The 22,504-nt window shown below is 47.8% G+C and overlaps 1 protein-coding gene across 2 annotated transcripts in view; it reads left to right on the top strand.

Annotated features, from left to right (window-relative positions):
• Positions 1 to 22,504, top strand: part of DAPK2 (death associated protein kinase 2) — a 117,476-nt gene that overhangs the window by 58,922 nt on the left and 36,050 nt on the right. Inside the window, exons 3-4 of one of the 2 annotated variants that reach the window (XM_068553321.1) lie at positions 5,660 to 5,881; positions 13,691 to 13,829. In XM_068553321.1, coding sequence (XP_068409422.1) covers positions 5,660 to 5,881; positions 13,691 to 13,829 — 361 coding nt within the window. The remainder of the gene's footprint in view (positions 1 to 5,659; positions 5,882 to 13,690; positions 13,830 to 22,504) is intronic. The other variant, XM_068553330.1, reaches the window with a different exon arrangement.

Raw genomic sequence — 22,504 nt, 5'->3', positions numbered from 1 at the left:
AACTGGGGACTTTGGGGCAAGTTACTAAGTTCATGGACACTTCAGAGTTGACTGAGAATGAGAATGAGTTAGACCCACTCTATCCATAACCCTTACAAAACACCTTTGGCAGTCAGCCCCTGGGAGTTGCCAGAACAAGTCTAGTTGGCCATAGCCAATCTGGTGGGAGTGGGTGGGCAGTGGGAGTGGTCTTGCCTCAATGCCGGCCATGAGGGGTGCATTGTCTTTGGAGAATTCAAAACCAATGATAAAATTGAATAAAAATTAGTCTACTTTTTATTATCATCATGCACTGGCAATTCTCAATACTGTCAGTGATAAAATGCTCCTCCGTTCTGGGGTGGGCCCCCTCCTCACTGTTTGGTACATCACTGCTGGCTAGTTACCTTGAGAGTCTCACTGAAGCTAGAGTCAGTTGACCTGACTCTATGTTCAAACCGTGCTATCAGGGCCTGCTACCTGGCCCAACTACCAAGTCGCTTAACCTCCCTAAGCCTCCATTTTCTGATCTGTAAAATGGAACTAAGAATGGTACCTGCAAATATTAAAAGAGAGAATAAAAATTCAGTTAGCTTGCAGAGAGAAAAGCTGGATGTAAATGCTGGGATGTCCACATTGCTATACAAAATCTATCTCAGGGTGTGAGATTTGGGTCACGCCCAGATTATTCTTCTTTGGCGGTGAAGAATTCAATGGTAATTGAGCCAGGCTCTTCCATGAAGCTTAGGAGCTGGTGTTGGAGACAGCAACACTATTTTTGAGTTCTGAGAAGCCGGTCTAGGTTTACTGCTCATCTGATTCCTGGGCAGACAACAGGAGACCCTCATGGGGTGCCACCCTGGGCCCTGCCGAGTTCTGTCTGTGACTGTGACGCTGATCTTCCCGCAGCCTGCTCTGTTCTCCCGGGGCAGTGAGTGAGTGAGGGGCTGGGCCCTCTGCCTGGGAAGAGGGGTGTGTTCCTGACATACTTGCAGGAGAGCAGCTGGCAGGAGCAGGGAAGGTAGCTTCTGTGTCTTGCGGATTCACTGACCTTCTCGGAAACCCTCCTACGTGACTTTTGCAAGCCAGCCTCGGGCTCAGCATTCCACCCACCCCCGCCTCCTGCTTTTCTACTGTGCTGGATAGTTAAGTCCTTTGTCAGGTGTTATCTCATGATTTCCCCTACAGCCCTGTGAGGTGGACAGGCGGGGTTTTCTCATCCACATTTGACAAGGGAGGACCCTGAGGCCCAGGGAGTTGAACAGGCTGCCCAGGGTTATGACCAGTTAGTGGACGGGCCCTGACCAGAACCCAAGTCTCCAGACATCAGCCCAGAGATGGAATTTGGAGAGTGAAGGGAAAGCTTCATTTATGTTCGCAGTTGTCATGGGCTCTTAGGAGCTTTCTGACAGGAAGCTTTCTGAGGTGAGACCTCCGGTGGCAGCTGGAGGGAAACAACTGAGAAGGCATCTCCTTGTCCAAGCCCACGAAGCTTTGGTGGCAGGTCACGGGGACCAGGAACTGGACCTCCGGACTTCCCTCCCTTTGCTGCATTCAGGTTAGGAACTGACTCTTGCTAGGGAGGCGGGAAGAGGAATATACGTGCTCTGCCTATGTACATCAGTGTTTCAGCATTCCCATAATTTTTGAATTAGTGTTGGCAATCACTTCCCTTATGGTCGGATGGCTCCTCTCTGCTCCCTCCCGGGATATACCCTGGGTGGCTCCGTCCTAACCTAGAGGGGCTCTCGCTGTCCACCCCTTGCCCCGTAGCCTAGCTGAGCGACTTCTGCATCCCAGGGCCTGAATTTCTGGCTTCAGAGCATTCCTGATGGGCAGACAAGGGCTCATCACCATCACCGCTTCCACCTGCCCTTGGGTCTTCTGGGGGGCGTGCCGAAGCCACCTCAGGTCTGGCTTTCGTGCATCTGCTGTGGGTACAGTGACCAGGGGGTGCCCAACTGCAAACTTCCATTCCTGTTATTTCCCAGAGCCCGGGGTGGTCTTCTGCCTTGATTTGCAAATCAAGCAAAAACTGTCCTGGTGGAAGAGATGATACTCCGCCCGCTTCCTTTTCTCCCCTCCCATCCTCCTCTCCCCTCCCATCCTCCTTCTAATGGTCAGATGAAAGAACTAAGGGAGAGGGTAATATATCAATACTGAAGAGGGCAAGGAATAATATGAGTAACAGTGGTGTACTTTTTTCATCTAGAAAATGGAGATAATCAGAAGACTGTTGTAAGTTGGTGTTTCTCAGCTTGGACTGCACATCACGGTCACCCAGAAAGCTTTTAAATATCTTGATTCCCAGGCTGCAACCCAGACCCTGGAGATCAGAATCTCTGGAGGTAGGACCCAGGCAGCAGTAATTTTAAAATTCCCCGGGACTTCCCTGGTGGCCCAGTGGTTAAGACTCTGCGCTTCCACTTCCGGGGGCACGGGTTACGATCTCTGGTTGGGGAACTGAGATCCCGCATGCCGTGCAGTGTGGCCAAAAAAAAAAAATTCCCCTGGTGATTCCAGCATGCAGCCAGGGTTGAGAACCACTGCTCTAAGGATGAAAAGAGTTGGTTAATTGCTTAGAACAAAGATATCGCCATATCTGGTTGTGCACTGGAATCGTCAGGGGGTGGGGTGGGGATGTGTTAAAATCGCACTGATGCCCTGGCCACACATTGCAGACCATGTAGATCAGTGACTTCTGCCTTCATATGAGCAACTAACTAATGAGACGTAATAGTCACTGTTTACTGGAGCTGCCTGTGGGTCGGCATGACGTATTTCCAGTCTTCACAATTCCCTGGTAGGGAGTCACAGTTCCCATTTTACAGATGAGGAAACTGCTGCTCAGAGCAGATAGCCAGGCAGCGTAAGTTTCCTGAGGCCAGGCCTGTCTGACCCGGAAGGCTGCTCTCCCTGCCCAAGGCCTCCCTGCCCCAGGGCTGGCCTCATGGAGCGTATTCTGCACACTTCCCAGTACCAGCTCAAGGAGAGGGGAAAACCAGCAAGTGGCCTCGGCTCTCCTTGAGGCTCCCCAGGGCAGGTTGAGTAGAGGACCACTGTCCCGTCAAGAGAGGGAAGATGAGTGACGTTACTTGGTGTTTGGCTCTGTGTTAGTCATGCACTCTCAGAATACTTCCTTTTGGCTGGAGGAAGACGCCTGCTCGTGTTAGGCCTGACCCCCCAGTCACCTCTCATTGCCTCAGCTGCTCTCACAGAGAGAACACTCAACCAGGAAGAGCAAACACTCATTTGCTCTTTGAGAGTCTGAGGAACTTTTCAGGCATGCGATACAGAAAAATGCCTCCGTTTCCCTCACAGGAGAAGGGAAAGCTTTGTCAAGGTAACCTGAAACATTTAGCTCTGCCTTATAAAATCCCTGTGCCTCCACCTCTGTGCTCTGTAAACTTAAACAAATCGCCCAAAATCCTTAAGCTTTGGTTTTCCCATCCCTCAGGGCTGCCAATGCCAGGCCCCTTGAGGTGTCAGAGAGAGAAGAAAGGAGTGTGGCCATCCTGAACCAGAGACTTACAGCTGCCTGGGACTGGAGGCTTTGTCCAGTGTTTGGCGGCACCCGCTAAGCAACCTGATGTCCCAAGGCCCAAAGCAGCTCCCAGTGACCAGAGATCTCACTGAATGTGTTCCCTCTGACTTTGGGAGGCTTGGCTTCACTCCACCTGTGTCAACCCCTAGTGTGTAGACAGCCCAGAGCCAATATTTGGGGCATAAATAGCTGAGTTAACTCTAATAGTTTAGAGTTAGCAGACAGTGTGATAGACATTTGGCTCCACAAAGGCTTCCCAGCCCAGCCCAGCAGCCAGGGCCCTCTCCCTCCCCAGAGCTCCATCTGTATCTGATGTCTGTGCCTTTGGTCCCTGCCCCTTACTGTGCAGCTCAGAGCCTGGCACAGAGTAGATGCTCAGGTAGCACTGGGTGATTGGGGGATGAGGGGATGGAGAGATGCATGAACATGTGTTTGGCAACATCTCTAAGGTGGTTGCCATAGAATGCTATTTAAGTGTTGGCATATCTATTCCTTACTTGCTCTACTTGACTTTTTTTTTTTTTTAATCACTTGGGTTTATTTTGAAGGCTGTCTCACTAAGGATTATTCTAGTAATGGAGTGGTTCAGAGGTGATGCTGTTTTCTGAGGTTGAGGCACATATCCAGAGCACTTGTGTGTAACTTTTACCCCAGAGCCACTAACAGAGTACCTCCAAAGTGTAGAGTCTCATGGCCCCTTGTTTAGCCATTAAGCTGAACCTTAAAGTTTTCTGAGTTCTGTCTCAAGCAGTGGGTATTGTGGTTGGCAAGAAAACATGGGGCACTGGTGGAAGGGGAGTGGGAAGGCCCACAGGAGGGTGGCCACTGGGCAGTCACCAGGGACTTCGAGTGGCCCCCACCGATTGCCTGGACTGAGATGGTGAAACAGGAGGCCGCTGCCCTTCCCTGTGTGTGTGTGTGGGGGGGGGGGGGGAGGCTGCCCCTGGAGCACTCAGGGAGGCTGGCCTAGGGCCACCTGCCACTCTGGCAAGGACAGCATTTCATGATTGCTATCTAGGTCCCTGGAGTGAAGGATTTTCAGGCCCAGCCCTGAAGGGCACTAAGCATCATCTTGACTCCTTTAACTATCTTAGCGGCTTTGTGAACAGTGGGCTGGGCACTCGGCCCTGGGGCCTGGCTTTGCCATTAACCGTGTGATGACCTCAGGTGAGTCACTTGATGTCTCCTGTGCCTCAGTTTCCTAACGTTTTACGATTCTGTGGTCCTATCAGTCTTCTCACCGTGACGAACACCCACTGTGCTTACTAACAACGTTAGGCTGCCTCCGCCCCACCCTCACCTCCACCAGGATCCCCCCGAACCCGGCTGGCATAGCCTCTGGCCTCGTCTTTAAGTGCTTCGTCCTCATATTAGCTCTGTCCCCTGGTTGTCTGACTACCTGGCTCATGTCAGGTAATTGAGATTTTTATTTGTTGGGAGGGGTTGGAAACAAAGGTACAAACATGAGACTATAGAGGTGCTTTGTCCCCTCACAGTTCCAAATAGATGAATTTGTACTTGCTTCCAGATAAGGGAGGCCCAAACAGATGATTGTTACTGTTAGTATTTTGACCATGCTGACCATTTTTGCTTTTTATTTTATTTATTATTTATTTATTTATGCCACACCTCACAGCATGTGGGATCTTAGTTCCCCGGCCAAACCTGTGCCCCCTGCAGTGGGAGCATGGAGTCTTAACCACTGGACCGCCCGGGAAGTCCTGCTTTTCCTTAAAAATATTTTCATTAAGTAGTATAAACCTCTGCACATTGTGATTTCATCTGGTAGATACAAGACAGGGGTTCTAGCTGAGGCTTTGGAACGATGAGGCTGTGTCATCCAGATCAAACCAATAGCCTTTCAGGGCCTCAGTGTTCCCATCTGTACACTGGGAATGACAATACCAACATTCCTTCCTAGTAAAAGGTAGAGGGTTCATATGAGCAGAAGGGAAGCCCAGTACTTACTCTGTCTCAGTCACTGGTTGATGGCCAGGTGGGGATGCTGGCTGGTGGCATGAATTTGTCCTGCCCTGGAAGAATGACTCTGAGTTACTGTGGCCTAGGGGTGACAACCAGGTCACTTCCCCAGTAACCACAGTGATGCCCTCCTTGTGTGGGTCTGTGTCCCCACAGCGGCCAGTTCGCCATCGTGAAGAAGTGCCGAGAGAAGAGCACGGGGCTGGAGTACGCAGCCAAGTTCATCAAGAAGCGGCAGAGACAAGCCAGCCGGCGGGGTGTGTGCCGGGAGGAGATCGAGCGGGAGGTGAGCATCCTGCGGCAGGTGCTGCATCCCAACGTCATCACGCTGCACGACGTCTTCGAGAACCGCACCGACGTGGTGCTCATCCTCGAGCTGTGAGTGGGTGCCTGGGACTGGGGGGGCGGGGCAGCAGGGCGGGGGTGGGGGGTGGGGGGTGGGGCGGAGCTCCAGCCGCAGGCCCCAGAGGGGGCAACAACCTGACAGAAGCCCGACCTGGAGGAGATGAAGTCAGTGGGAAGTGGTTTCCCTCATTTACCCCATCCACCTCCTGAACCCGGGCTTGCTGTGCAGCAGGGACTGAGGGCGAGGGTCTAGGTCTGACTTTCACTGGACCCTGGGGATCAGAGGGAAGAAGTGGGGAGCGCTGGGGTCCCTTCCTGGCTGGTGAGCACGTGGGAGGATGAGGGGGGGCAGAGGGTGGAAGGGGGAGCAGGGGGCTGTCAGGGAGAGTCTGTTCGACGAGGAAGGGAAGAACAAACATCCTCCAGGCTCTGCAAAGCCCTTCTCAGCCCTTTCCTGGGACAACCCCCCTGCCTTTGTGCTGTGTTTGATGCCTTTATTATTATCATAGTACCTATTACTTAGAGAGCTCTGCTGTAAGCCAAGCGTTTGCTAGGTCCTTCGTGTTTTCTTGTTCAGTCTTCACAGAAGCTGTGTTGAGGGTAGTGTCCCACTTCCGCCAAGAGGACTTTGTATTCACTTTGCTGAGAATGTCTGTTACCTCATTTAATACTCTTAACAGTCCTATCCCATGGAGACTTTTATTACCTCCATGTTACAGACAAGAACACTGAGAGGCCGGGTCATTTACAAGATCCTACAACCAGGAAGTGGCGGGGCCAGGACTGGGTCCACGCTGCTTGTGCAGATAGCTGTGAGCTTGAGGTGGGATGGCCTTGGGCTGGCCCTGCAGGGGAATCCTTCACAGTCTGGTGGAATTTGGATGGGTGACACCACGACTCCAGGGGTTGGTTGGCCAACTGGTGTCCCTCCTGGAGATGCCCCCCATGGATTGGGGAGGTGGAGGTGGGCCTCCGGCGGTTAGTAGAGTTTGAGTTGGGCTGCGGCACAAGTTGAAATGGCTGTGTCTAGTCAAGCAGCAAGACCGGGTGTCAAGAATGTTCTGAGCCTCAGAGGCGTGAGGCATCTGCCAGTTAGCAGAGGAGTGGCAGCATTTGTCTCAGCAATCGCTGACTTTGTGACCTGGGGCAAGTCACCTCACCCCTCTGAGCTTCAGCTCTCATCTATAAAGCAGGCAGCCATCCTTAACCTGCCTGTGGGTTGGGTGGACCACCTGACATTTGAGACCATTCTAATTTGAGAACTATGCTCTGGTGTTGTCAGCCTATAGATTTATGTAGCAGATGGTCATTTGCATACTTTTGCATTGGATTCTTAAATTATCCATCTCAATGTTTAAGTGCATAGAATCATCCATGCTCTCCCCTCGTCTAACTCCCACTGTCCTCTGTGTTTCTCCCAGGGACCTCTTAGCCAGTAGGACGAGTCAGTGTATACACCTGCCTCACTCAGACAAGCCTGGTGGGTTCCCACAGATGTAGCCAGCCACGTGGATGGCCCGAGGTGTGGCAAGGCCCAAGGCTAAGGGTTAGCACTGGTTCCCAGCAGAGAGTGACAAGCCCACCTTTGCTGGGAAAGCCAGGCCAGTTCTTTAAAAGTCTGTTGTCAAAACTTTACAGCAACTAGAAAGAGATTACATTCATATGCCTACCACCCAAACACAGCTATTTGTTTCCCTGTGGTTCCTCTCAGTCTTTATCTATTTGCATACAATCATTGTACTTGTACAATTTCCTGCTCTACTTTTCCCCCAGTTAACATAATGCCATGAATAGCTCTTTCCCTTTTAACTGACTATATCATGTTTCATTAAATTACATACCCGTATCTCCCTGTTGTTGGACATTTGGTGTTTTAATTTCCAGCTTTTAACCATTACATATTTTACTGCCATAAAACAACTTTCTTCCTGTGTTTTCCCCCTTTTCTTTTGGATTAATTTTTTTAGACAGATCCTCAGGAATGGGGCAATCGGGCTGACATTTTTAGGGCTCTTGGTATCCTCACTTTCATAGGACAGGTTAACCAGTACCACCTGTAACATGGGAGCGTTTCTTTCTGCCTGCAGCCTTGCCAGCCCTGGGTCATTTGTTTTAAGGCAGGGTTCATTATTGTCTTTTACAGTTATGATACTTTTTTGTCATTTTAATTGGCATTTCTGTCATTGCTGGGGAAGTTGTCTGTTACTCCCTGTTTGTAGAACCCCAGGAGTTGGGGTCTGGGATGCTCTTGAGATGTCCCTGTTTCTCCCCGCAGGCTTCATGGCTAACCAAGAGTTACATGCCCTCTTCTTGTGAGCTGTCACCGCCCGTGACATCAGTTGTCACACTGGTGCTCCTGTGAGCTGCTGTGTTTGTGAAGTTCTGTCTGTTTGTAGTTTCTCTGTCTCCTCCTTTACTTTCAAGCTGCCTCATTGTCTCAGGGTGCCTGGCTATGGAGCTAGGGATTGCTAAGACAGTGCCTCAGTCTTGTGTGACCAGGGACCTTCCAGGAGAGAAGGGCTTTTCATGGGCTTTTATGTTTGGACTTGGTGACCTCTGTTGGGCTGCTTAGGAGCCTTTGGCCTCCTGGTCCTCACTGTGCCCTACTAGGCTAGTGGGTTTGCCTGGTACTTAAACACGGGTGTCAGAGCCCACCTGCTCAGTTGATATTTGCAGGGTTTGTGGATGGATCTACCTCTCAGCACTGTTGTCTAGGGCAGGGCTTCCTCCTGCTTCAGCTGAAGTGGCCAGTGCTCAGAGGACATTCCCAACCCTGATTTAAGTCCCCTTCAGCTGTTACTACCCTGTCCATGATCGCCTATGCAGCAGCTGCCTCTCGTCAGGACTGGTGATGGCAGGGTTGGGAAGGATATAGTTGTCCATGTAAGTTGACTTCCGTAGGGGGTAAAGAATATTTTCAGACTCTCAATGGATTAACTCATGCCACATGTGGAGCTGGCTCTGAAAAATGTAGGTCTGCCCTGGGAGGGTTGGGCAGCCCTCCCATCCCAGGCCCCTGACCTCTCTGGGGCCTCCCTGACTCCAAGCTGTGGAAAGCAATACAGCGGCGGGAGCATACCAGAGCAGGGCCTGACAGAGCGCTCCAAGGTGGCGGCAGTGCTTCCCAGGCCTTGAATTGAGTCCAGCTTTCTGGGTCCCAACAGTTCTGGCAACATCCTTCCCAAATCACTGCCTACACAGGTCATTTGAGCACTCCCTCAGAATGGTTGGTTGCTTTTGAAAGAGTTCTGAAAAGCGTTTCTAGCAGCCAGATCAAACTGCAAGGAGGAAGGAGGCAAGGGTCAGATTAGCAGGAAGGCGACTGGTCCTGGGGACGCTGGAGGAGAGCAGAGGCTGGCTGTTAGGTTTTGCTTTTCCTCTTTAAGTCAAGTTGTTTAGGGGTGTGAGAGGAGAGAAGCTTGGGTGGAGTGGGGATGACTTCATGGCAGAGATCTTGGGGCTGAGAAGCCCTTGGGAGAAACTAGGTTTGGGGGTAGAAACAAAACCCAGGCTCCTTGATGGCCTTGAGAACAGGTGCCTGAGGATTGATGTGAGTGTCCCTGGCCTGGGTGTCCAGGGCTGGGACAGATACCCGGCAGGCTCATCAGCCTCCCACCTTTCCAAGTCTCTGGGGACGATTCTAAGGGTCACCATGGCTGTTCCCCTCTTCGTCCAAAGGAGATCATGTCTCACTCCGTCTCCTGCCCAGATCACACCTTCAAACAGAACAGCTGATTACTGTCTCCCAAAGTCCTCACCCTGCCTGGGCTTTTACATCAGTAATTTTGGGTGACAGAACACATCCACATTATCATGAAGTTCTTTTACATTTACTCAGTGTTCTGTTTAAGGTAGGAAGGGCTGGATATGCCCGAGGTCACAGCCTTGCACGACCCAGCAAGGCTGGAAGTATAAAAACAAGGACTGGGCTAGGTCCTTGTGTTCCTGAGGGACACTGTGGATTTGAAAATTTGCAGAAGGCTCCCAACAGGTCTCTTGCAAATGCCAAGACTTCACTTCTGTATGATACAGAATATTCTGTGCCATGTTGATATTTTAAATGTCTTACTTCTTTCCTTCGTTTTTTTTTAATTTGCCCACCTTCTCTTGAATGTCTTGCACAAGGTGCTGTGGAAGCAAAGGTAATCTAGCTGGGGAGAGAGCCAGCCAGACAGTGACAGCCCAGTGTGTGAGGGCACGGATGCAGCTGGACAGGGATGGCAGATGACAGCCTAGGGCTTGGGGTGGCTTTGGGTTTTCTTTTTTGCATCAGCAACTCGAGCTTTATAGTGTGGGTAGAGTGTGGTGAGAGGAACACGTGGTGCACCGGGATTGAGAAGATCTGGATCTAAATCCTGGTTCTGCCACTTACTAGCTGTGTCACCTTGGGCAAGTCACTGCTCTCTTGGGGCCCCAGTTTCCTTGTTTGGGAAACCAGGACGGAAGTTCCATCTACCCCTCAGGACGGATGTGAGTCTCAAGTGAGAGAATGCTTGGGGAAGCACATCACACAGGTGGCGAACTCTAAATAAACTCAAAACCAAGCCCTCTTCCAACACTACCACCCCCAACAATGATATGGTGCATGGTATTGGACTGGCGTCTGGGACTTGGACATGGTCTTGACCATGCATTCTCTTGCTAGGAGAACTTGCATGGCCACTTCCCCTCCTGTGGGCTTGGTTTCCTCATCTGTTAGGGAAGAACTTCCAAGTGATGATGGTTTCTGTGCAGGGGTCACTGAGGGAGAGCGAGGAGTTTGCTTCCCTAGAAGTTTACTGTTAGCCTCTTATTATGGAGGATTTCAAACATATACAGAAGTAGAGAGAAGGATGTAAGAACCCTCATAGGCACATCCCCCAGCTTCACATTATCACCATTTTGCCAGTCTTGTTTTACATCAAATCCTACTTCCCCCACTCCATCTGTTTGTTTGCTGCAGTACTTTAAAGCAAACCTCAGACATCATGTCATTTTACATACAAACACTTTAGTATGCATCTCTCATTGACTGCAGTTTTTAAAATGCAGCCACCATGGATTTATCACACCTGACAGAATTATCCAGCCAGCCAGGCCCCAGACCACCGAGGCTGTCTACACTCCAGTCCATAGTGATATTCCTGATGGACCCAAAGATACCTTTTTACGGTTGTTTTATTTGAATTAGCATCCAAGTGAGGGAAGTCCACATGCTGTGTCTGGTTCTTTTGTCTCCCATGTATCTTATTCTATGGCAGTTCTCCTTCCCTCCCTTTTAAAATTATTTATTTATTTATTTATTTATTTATTTATTTATTTATTTATTTTTGGCTGAGTTGTGTCTTTGTTGCTGCGCACGGGCTTTCTCTAGTTGTGGCGAGCGGGGGCTACTCTTCGTTGCAGTGCACAGGCTTCTTATTGCGGTGGCTTCTCTTGTTGCGGAGCACGGGCTCTAGGCTTGCAGGTTTCAGTAGTTGTGGCTCGCGGGCTCTAGAGTGCAGGCTCAGTAGTTGTGGCGCATGGGCTTAGTTGCTCCGTGGCGTGTAGGATCTTCCCGGATCAGGGATCGAACCCATGTCCCCTGCATTGGCAGGTGGATTCTTAACCACTGTGCCACCAGGGAAGCCCTCCCTCCCTTTTTTGATGCCATTGATTTGTTGAGAGGATTAGGTCATTTGTCCTGTTGATTGTCTCATAGTCTGGTTTCTGTTGATTGTCTCACAGTCTGGTTATCCCTTCCTCATGGTGTTGGTTAACTTGTTCCTCTATGTCCTGTATTTCCTGAAACCTATAGTTAGACCTAAACAAGATACCCTTCCTATTGGTGATGTTCAGTAGAAATATAGTGCAAACCACATATGTAATGGAAATGCCAGATTTTCCAGCAGCCGTATTGAATAAGAAGTAAAAAGAACTAGGTAAATTCGTTTTAATAATATTTTTTATTTAACTCAATATATACAAAATATTATCATTTGAACATGTGATCACTGTAAAACTCATTAATGAGATAGTTTACATTCGTTTTCTCATCCTATGTCTTCAAAACCCAGTGTGTATCTTACACTTACAGCACATTTCAGTTCATTTGCAATGCAATGGTTAGAGTGCAATCCTGCCAAAAAAATAAAGTTGTATTTAAAGGAGAATATTTTACACCACTTCAGTTTTTGAATTAAAATGAATTAAAATTTAAAAGTCAGTTCCTCAGTTGCACTAGCCGTATTTCAAATCCTCACTAGCCATATGTGACTAGTGGCTGCTATATTGGACAGCATATAGAGAGAATATTTCCATCACTGCAGAGTTCTGTCAATAGCACTGAACAAGAGGCTTAAGCAGACTTAGGTTCAGTTTTTTAAGTTGCAATACTTTGTAGGTGTTGCTGTGTACTTCCTATTGTATGACATTGTGTTCAGTTGTTCTGTTTTTCATGATGCTAAGATTGATGAGTGGGTCCATGTATGCTTCTGGACACTTTTAAAGAAAGGAAAAAAGATTTTGAGGCTCTTTATTTAGGATGGATTAGGTGGCAGGGAGTGAATGAGTCCCAAAACTGGGACAGAAGCCATTCTGGCCATATGAAAATCATCTGAGGACACTCTGTGATATAGTGGTTGAGAGTCATTCTGCCTGGGTTTGAATCCTGATTCTACCACTTACAGGCTGTTTGACCTTGGGCAAGTGACTTAACCTCTCTGAGCCTCTGTCTCTTCAACTGTGAAATAGGAAACTAATAGTATTGTACTTTAGCTCATAGGGTATTGTGATGATTAAATGAGATAATGTACAAAAAGTATACATTATGCACAGAGTAAGTATTCAGTGAATATTAATTACCATTACTATGTTGCTGTTATTACAAAAATACAGGTTCTGAGGCCTTGCTGCTAGAGAATCTAATTTGGTAGGGTCTGTGGTAGGACCCGGAAATCTTCATTTTAAACAAGTTTTCCAGGTGGTCCTGAGTTCCTGGACTCTCTGGCCCAGATCCCTTCCTGAGATCTTTTCCTGGGGTGACCCTTGGCTATGTTGCAGCTCCAGAGAAGCACGTGTCGGCTGGATACTCCAGCATCTGTCAGAGGCCAAACAAGCCCAGTAGGACTGCCAGATTTAGCAAACAAAAATCTCCCATTTTATCTGGCAACCATAAATCCCCAATTCAGATAAAACTGGAAACTAGTCTTTTTGCTCCATGGGTCTCTCTATTCCTGCCACATCAACCATAGGGTGCAGGAGCGTAGAATGTGTGGACAAAAGCAGTATTTTAGAGTTTTTAGAGATGAATATAATTAATGGGTCTTGATGTTTAAGTTAGGGACATGTCTTTGAGAGGTCATCTTTTATAAGATGAAAGAAAGGGGCTTTGGGAGCCATCTTGATCAGTCTGCTCATTTTGCAGGTGAGGAAACTGAGGCCTGCCTGGAGGGGGCAGGGGAGTGAGCTGTCCAAAGCCAGTAGCAGGGCCGGACTGGAACCTAAGTCTCCAGCTTCTGGCCCAGCATATGTTCCTCTTTGTCATCCCACAGCACTTGTTTCTGTCCTCTGTCACTTGAGTCATGTGTTGGGGAGGGGTAGCACCTAGGGTAACAAGGGACCTGGGCCTAGAGTGTGAGCAGAGACCCTTCTGGTGACACCCTAAGGGTGGTTGCTGCCCTTGTGATCCAAAGGGAGGAACACAGCAAGTAGAAATAGAAGGAATGTCAGTCCCTGTGCTGGCTGGATAGAGCCCCAGAGATGAGTGAGGGGATTCTGCTAAGCACGGTGCCTGGGGACAGGGTCAGGGGTTGCACGCATGGGCTTGGGCTCAGGACACACAGGGCTGACTGGGCCTGGGCCCTCCTTACCGGTGTCTTGCAGAGTGTCCGGAGGAGAGCTCTTCGACTTCCTGGCCCAGAAGGAGTCCCTGAGTGAGGAGGAGGCCACCAGCTTCATTAAGCAGATCCTGGAAGGGGTGAACTACCTTCATGCCAAGAAAATTGCTCACTTTGATCTCAAGGTCAGTGGGGTGGGGGGGGAAAGGGAAAAGAATCAGGTTAGGAAGAATGGGCCCAGTCTCTCCCAATGTCATTGCCAGGAGGGGTCAGCGCCCACTAGGCCTTCCTCCCTCATCTTACAGTTGAAAACTCTGAGCTCCTGGGAAGGAAATGATGCCACGGGAGTGTCCCCCTCCTGAGTTTCATTTCTCAGATAAGGTTTTCTTCACATAGGGGCTGATGGCAAGAAGCTTCTGAATCAGACCACTGACACCTTATCTCTTTCAGGGAATACATAGGGTGTAGTTTTTAAATAAGTAAGCCAATGACAGGAAACTTGAAACCAAACCCATTTCACAAAACTGAACTTTTCAGTAACCAAGAGCTAACTCCTGAGCGGGCAGAGCTAGACGCATTCAGATGAATACTGCTGAGGTTGCCTGGCTCTCTGGACCCAGCACAGCGTCCAGCATCCTTTGACCAGAGGTTATAAATCTTAGAGCCCAGTGACCACTGGCTGCACTCCCCCACCCCGCCCCTTACTGTGGCCATAAAACTGATTCCAGGGGCCATTGATCATTTGTGGTAACTGGTATTCAGGGTCGAGAAAGTTCACTGTGACCACACAGGACTGCACACAGGAAGAGTGTGGTCAGAGTAGAAGGATCAGTTCCCATAGTAGCTGAGCTCAGCTGCGTAGGCTGATGAGCCTTTACAGTCACCTGAAGCATCAAGATTCCCCCAACCTGTAATCAGAGGGACCCGTTTATTGAGGAGGAGACCCACTGATTTTTTTTTTTTTCTTTCTTTTTTTGGCTGCATTGGGTCTTTGTTGCTGCTTGCGGGCTTTCTCTAGTCGCAGTGAGTGGGGGCTACTCTTCGTTGTGGTGCGCGGGCTTCTCATTGCGGTGGCTTTTCTTGTTGCGGAGCACGGGCTCTAGGTGTGCAGGCTTCAGTAGTTGTGGCTCGCGGGCTCTAGAGCGCAGGCTCAGTAGTTGTGGCGCACGGGCTTAGTTGCTCCGCGGCATGTGGGATCTTCCCAGAACAGGGATCGAACCTGTGTCCCCTGTATTGGCAGGCGCATTCCTAACCACTGCGCCACCAGGGAAGTCCGACCCACTGATTTTTCTATCCAGAAATTCCTGTTGTGTTTCAAGCATTGTGCTGGGTGCCTGCGTGTTGCTACAGGTACAAAATCAACTGAGGCCTTGTTTGAGCTTAGTTCCTCTTTTCCAGGAACTTGTGCAGGAATCATAAAAGAGAGATCAACAACTCTAAGTGCTGTGATAGAGGGAAGTACTGCGGGGCTGGGAGTCTAAATGAGAAGTCGTCTAAGCCAGACTGGGGTATCCGAGAGGGGGCTTCCTGGAAGAGGTGGTATTTGGATTGAGTTTTGAAGGACTGCCAGGAGTTATCAGAGGGGAAGAGCCTTCTAAGGAAGTGAGGCCAGCAGGTACATGGTCCTGAAATAGCACAGTGCATTCAGGGTAGTACAGGCAAAGGGTGAATGTGCTGAATGGAGAAGCCAGGAGGAGAGCAGGAGGCAGACACAGGCCATGGGAGCTAAGCCAAGGCGGTTGAACTTTACACTGAGAGATATGGGCCAGATGAGCAGGGAGGTGAGGCGAGCAGATGTGTCTTTCAGAAAGAGCCCTCCAGCTGGGAGCACGGATAGAATGGGGACGGTAATCTGGGTGGGATGTGGCAAGTGCCAAACTAATTTGAGGAGGGGATGGAGTCAAGACCTTTTATAGAGGTTGCTCTGAGGATTGATTAGGTGCCTAATTAGATGGGGGAGATGAGGGGGAGGGCAGAGTCCAGGACAACACCCAAGCTCTGGCTGGCAGGGCTGGCCCAGAGAGGGTATGGTGTCTTGTGGTCTCAGAGGCTGCATCAGGGTGTGGGCTCATGTCCCATACAGGGATCCCACCCCAGCTCTTACTGTGCCCCGTGGGGCGACCTGCTGTGAGTCTCCCCCTCCTTAGGCCAGATTGTCACAGTATTTTGAATTCCTCCAATAGAAGACATCTTGCAGAGTCTCGCTCAGGTGTCACGGGGTGAAAGTCAGGGTCACTGAGGAGTGTGTGGCCTGGGCAGGGCTTTGGACCTCAGGGTATTAATACACCAAGCAGGAAATGGGCTACCTGGATCGCATGTGTGTCTCCTTCCTGATAATGCTATGGGTAGTTGACTTATTTTCTATGCCTTTGCTGGCTCCAGGAGGCTGGCCTCAGAATGGCCTCCTTTGTCTTTTCTCTCATGGGGCTGGTAGAAGCAGGCGTGTGGAGTCCACAGGCCCCGATGACTAGAGCACGTTCATGCTGTACGGTTGGCTTCTCTGGCAGCTTGCTGAGGTGGGGGAGTTATAGTCCGGTCAGGGTTTCACCCTCACTCTACCGTGTACCAGGAAACAACTGAACCTCCGTTTTTCAGCTTTAACACAAATGATAATGCTTACCTGTTAGAGTTGTAAAAATGAGAGAGAAGCAGCATTAAGTTCTGGATACCAGATAGGTCCTCTGTAATAGTAGCTGGTATTGTTATTTTCCTTCCCAGAACAGAGGAAAAGAAAACACACCTCCTGTTACAGTGTTTTTTCGGCCCTGATAGACTAGGAAAACGAAGTCTGCTAGTGCAATTCTAAATTGCCCAGCAGAGAACTGAGATTGGTTGCTAGGTGGGGCTGCTGGTGGGCGATCTTGTCTGGCTCCTGGGCTCAATCTGGACATTTTGCACAACGTGGAGACAGTTTGGGTTTCCCCTGGATACAGGTAGGTTGAGGATACTGCTGACCCCTGCCCTGCCTTGTATCCTTAGAGGGGCATGGGCAAGAAGCCTGCTGACTCCCCTACCCGTGGGTCCCTTGGCCCAGGCCCAGCTGGGCAACTTCAGAAGTGATGAGTAGCTGGAACTCAGTTGGATTACCTCATGATTGACTAGACGCTTCCTGGAGCCAGAATGTGGGTATGTGTTCCCCTTGGCTGGAACTTCCTGCCAGCTGGAGGGATCATGCAGAAGGTCCAGCTGGTAGCTTAGAGGGGACTTCTTGGTTCCATGTTGTTTCCCACCATATAAAATTCATTTTATATGAATACATTACTCTTCCTGCCAGCTGGAGGGATCATGCAGAAGGTCCAGCTGGTAGCTTAGAGGGGACTTCTTGGTTCCATGTTGTTTCCCACCATATAAAATTCATTTTATATGAATACATTTCTCTTCCTGATTTTCCTTCTCCACAAGGGACCTCTGCTTTCCCCTCCTCTTGTATTCTGTTACTCCTTGCCAAGTGAGTCAGGCTCGCTTGGCTGCCCCATGAGCACAGTCACCATTGTTATCTCCACGCCCCTGCTCATGACCTGTTCTCCACGCTCACCTTCCAGCTGGAAGGAGCAGGTGTTGGAGGAGGATCAGCTCTCTGGCCTGCCTTTGGAATAGGAATGACCTCTCCTCCTGTGTCAGCCATTGTGCTGGAATGGTAAGGCTCTATCCCTGCTTATGACATACTCCCAACCTTGTGGCAGAGAGCAGATGAATGGAAAAATTAATGTACAATAAGCAGCCTTGGTTAAAACAGATCACGGCATGCTGTTGCCCAGAAATCTGTGACAGATCCTTGTCACCCATAGGATAAAAGAACCCCATCTCAGCATGGCATTCAGGTCTTTCTTAAACTGCCTGAGCCCTGATTCTGGCCTCATCTACCTTTCCCCACTCCAAAACACTAGCCCCAGGCACCAGGATGAGAGATACATGTCCTGGCCCCTCTTCTCTGTTCATGCTGTTCAAATCCAGGAAGCTGCTAGTCTTCCTTTTCTCTGCCTATGGACTTCCTGCTCATCCTCCAGGCCCAGCAGAAATGCTATTTCCTTGGGTAAGCAAGCCTCTCCCATGCCTGCCAAAGCATAATTGAGAACCAACCTGCTTCCCTGCTTATCTTGCCCCTTGTATAGACTTCCACTGACAGCATTTATCACCGGGCATCACTTTCTGCTCTTGTCTCTAGCGCAGTGCCTGACACATGAGTTACTCGTTGTTGAATGAATGAGTGAATGAAGGAATGAATGGTTTAGTAAGACAAATGCACGCATGGATATCATCTGGAAAATGCAAAAGAGGTGGCAGGCAGATTTCAATTCAGTGACGTGGCATTTATTGAGGGACTATTGTACACCAAGGGGTGGAGTGACAAGCATCAATAAGGTATGGTACCTGCCTTCCAAGGGTCCACCATCTATGGGGAGATGGCCGCAGTGAGACTGGTGCCGAGGCCATCTAAAATAAAATCTACCCATGACTCTCACTAAGAAACACTCACTTCCAAGGGGTAACCTCTCTGCCTCAGCAGAATGAATACCATCCTAGTGTGTGGTGTAAATTCACCACAGACAGGCCCGCTGGTGTGGGTAGGTAGAGGGGGTGCAGGTAGATGATGTTGCCCTGTGTTTACATAAATGGACGTGACACTGCGACTGACTGCCCCTCATCCTGGGTATCATTCAATGTGCCATCTGGAGGATGGATACCAGGAAATGGGGCTCAGCACCACCCAGGGACCTCACCCTAGTACGTGATCCCACACAAAGGCCTTGTAGAGGGTGTTTTTTTGTGGTTTTCTGTTTGTTTTGGATTTGGGAATTTCCCCTCTTGAGTATGGGTGTGTCTCCCCTACCTTCCCCAAATCCAACTTGAGAATTCAGAAATGGAAGGTGACCCTCAGGTCTGACTGGTATTTTAAGCAAAAAGAACACACCATGAGAATTGAATGAAACTGTATGCAAGCCAGGAACCCGGAACTCTGAAGGGACTTTTTGATTTATGTAAACAGTGTTAAGAAGAGTGAATTCCTGAGCAAGATACTCCAAAACTCCAAATTCCTCTGTGTCCTGATCATCCTTTGAGTTGTTTGTACGTTCATGATGCGATGGGGTCTGCTCATCAAGCTCTCATAAGAATGATACTAATAATACTTTAAATGTACATTGTACTTTCTAGAATACAGCATGCTTATACATCTCTTCTCTCATTTGATCCTCACAGCCACCCACTGAGGTACAAGGTATTGTCACTTTTTTACACATAAAGCAATTGAGATTCAGAGAGGTTAAGTTACTTGTCCAAGACCACACAGGTACTAAATGATAGGGCTAGTACTTGAACTTAGCCAGTGAGGAGACACTAAGCACAGCTGAGTATCACCAGCTTTTACTTCACCAGATTCTAACAGTATGGATTTCTTACTTGCTTGCATCATGCCTTTTAGGCATAGTTAATCCGAAGGTTTATACTGTGCCATAAATTTATCCTTTGCACAGTTAATTTCTCATCTGGTTACCTTAGTTTTTCTTTCTAATAGGTTATTCCTCATACTTAAAAAATTAATTTGTATTCTATTAATTGCTATAAAATGTGCATGCATTTGAAAGTAGATCTTACAAGAATGAGATGATTTCCATACTAAAACCTTGGAGCATGTAATAGAGGTGAGACTTGGTAGTTTTGACTGTCAAGATAGGTTCGGGTGAGATTGTAAAAGTTTAGGGCAGAAGTTTGTATAGGCAGTCACAGCCATAGAAGACTTTTACCCCTCAACATTTTTTATTATGAAAACATTTCAAAATGTCTGAAAAAATTAGAAGAACAATACAATGAACACCATTATGCCCTCCTCCTGCATTCAACATTTGGCCACATTTTCTTTACCTCTTTCTGTCTTTAAAAAAGAAAAAAAAAATTTACATTTATATAAAAAGCATTTTATATATATACACACACACACACACACACACATACATGTGCATATGTGTGATTTTTAAAATTAAAAATAGTATCTAATAAAAATTTAAAAATAAGTATTAAAGTGTATGTATTTATTAAAATTATGGTATAATTGGAAAGAAAATTGTAGCTATCGTGACACTTAACTCTAAACACTTCAATAAGCATCTCTCAAGATTAAGTTCAGTCTCCTACCAACCCACAGTACCATTATCACACTTAAGAAAATTAACAGTAATTTGTGGAAGACCTTTAACTGGTAGAGAAACATTATTCTATTTCTTATTTAGAAAGAAAATTCTTCTGGCAGTGGAGAGAGAGTGGATGGGAGAGAGTAGGCCAGTTGGAGGTAATGATAAGACTGTGGGAAAGAGATGAACCGAAGGTACCCCTTAAACTTTTCTTAAAAAATGAAGTCAATGGTCTTTTACGCTATTATAAAAAGTAACAAAATACAGAAACATACAAAGAAGTTATGTACAGACTCTCTACTGCAAAATAATCACTATTAACATTTGTTATATTTTCTCCAGCTTTTTATAAACAGGGTGTGTGTATGTGTGTGCGTGCGTGCGTGTGTGTGTGTTAAGGTGTTATAACTATACTACTTCTACAGTTTTCTTTCCTGCTTTTTTCACTCTACATTCTAACCCAAGCAGGCCACATGGGCTCTGTAGTGATTTACTTTGCTGTTGAGGCTTTTATACAAGTCTTTCTGATTTCCTTACCCTCTTGGCATGTTCTGAGGGTGGACCCTGTTTCCTGTTCCTCATACCCAAAGCTTAGCTTGTGCCCCAGCCTCAGTATGTGCCCCGTGGGCTCTTCATCTCAGCCCCATGCATCAGCGTGGGAGCCCAGAGCCCTAGGGATGCATCCTGGCTGCTTCATCAACTACTGCAGGGCCACCCTAGGGTGACCCGAGGAGAAGTGAAATGAGGACACAGAGCTCCTAAATGGTTGAGGGAAGGAACAAAATGTGGCAAAAATTAAACTATGGAGAGCCATAATTGAAAGAGTTGAAATATAACAGTAAATGTGTAAATGGGGAGCATTAAACCAACAAGCTGCTTTTTATGAGATACAGCAGGAGGCCACATGGGAAGTGGAAAGAGGAGAAGATTGTGGGTCAAGCCTGCATTTAAGTCTCACCTCTGCTAGGTAAGGTTGGGGAGGTCATGGCTCTGACCTTTCCTGGCCTTGAAAGTGGAGATAATATTGCCCCTCACTTCCTCACCCAGGAATGGAGTGAGGGGCCAGGGAGAGATCAGTGTTTCTGAAAGGTCCCTGTAAACTCTAAGACTCCTTACAAGTGCTGGCTGTGAATTTTAACTAGCCTCCCTATGAGGCCGTATTTCTCCCTATTCCTCTCTTTCCTCCAAAGGGGTTCAGAAAGGGAGGTGGGCATGGAAGCACCCAAAGGGGTAATGAATAAGGTGGTGCTTTCCTACCAGCAGGCTGGGCAGATTCCCAACGTGGCAGGACGCTGTGTGAGGTTGATATGGCTTGGAGTAAATATCATGATCCCTATTTTACAGATGAGGAAACAAAGACAAAAAAGCAGTGCCCTCCTCCTCTTTTGTCCTTATTACCTTTGCCATCACCATTAGGTGCTCAGAGTCTCTTTGCTACTTCCAGCTGCCCACGGTCCTCCACTCTGGACCCCTGCCCAGGCCTGGCCTCCACTGAAGTATCATGTGTTCAAATAGTACCTTTTAGGTTCCATTCACATCTCTACCATTAGCCCTCCCCATGCAGCTGATCTCAGTAGGAGTGAAAGAACCTGATTCTGGAAGTGGTAAAGGGTGGTGGAAAGGTATCTTGGCATGGAAAAACCTGGGTGAAAACCTAGCTGCACCACTTCTTAGTCATGTGGCCTTGAATAAGTTACTTAACTTCTCTGATCCTCAGTTTCCTCATCTGGGAAGCACAGACAGTAACTTAGTCTACTCAGATTCTGTGCAGTGGTGTTCTGGTAGTAGCTGGATCTCCAATAAACAAATATATGTACACACACACTAAATTATTATAAAGTCTACTGATATTAAGGTTTATAATGTAATTTACAAGTAATAAAATATATAATACTTTTATTTTGTAAATTTCACAAAAAATAAATTGATTCTCGTAGAACACTTTCCTTGGTTTTTGCTGACCTCTTGTATCAACAGCCAACCTATGGATGCAATAGACAAATGAGTGTAGTTCCAACAGGATTGTTCGTTGATATTTTTGTTTATGTTAACAAGTAAGGTGAAAATGAAGCAATGAAGACGTGTGTTGGAACTTTACTTGTTTGCCAATGACATGAGTGACTTCTTTGCTGAACTGGATAATGGTTTCTGAATATTGAAAAATATTTCTTCAATTTTCTCTGCTAGCACAAAATAATGGCTGTAGACACGACACCCTTATAAGTTTAATCTCTGTTATTAAGTGATTTTCTGTAGAACTTCCTAAGTCTAGGATCAAGAAATCAAGTCCTGATTTGTAGTGTCTGCCGATTTCTGTGGTGTGAATACACCCACTGTGGCCAATTTCAAGGCACCAACTTGATGACACTGACTAGAGCTAGGAAGGGGGGTGCAGTAACATACCATGATGAAGTATTTCCCCCATTCAGAGATAAAAGGCATTAAGTAACCTCAAGAACATAGAAGATAATAAAATATAATAGAAATAAAGAAATAAAATATAATAGAAATAAAAATTTATACTTCCTAATAAAAATTAGGAAGTAATAAGTTTTTAAAAAATTATTTATTTATTTGGTTGCGTGGGGTCTTAGTTGCGGCAGGCGGGCTCCTTAGTTGTGGCGTACATGTGGGATCTAGTTCCCTGACCAGGGATCGAACCCCAGGCCCCCTGCATTGGGAGCGTGGAGTCTTATCCATTGTGCCACCAAGGAAGTCCTGGAAGTAGTAAG

Source organism: Eschrichtius robustus, chromosome 1, assembly GCF_028021215.1.
Source record: "Eschrichtius robustus isolate mEscRob2 chromosome 1, mEscRob2.pri, whole genome shotgun sequence".
Lineage (NCBI taxonomy): Eukaryota > Metazoa > Chordata > Mammalia > Artiodactyla > Eschrichtiidae > Eschrichtius > Eschrichtius robustus.
This window is presented reverse-complemented; position numbering and strand designations above follow the sequence as displayed.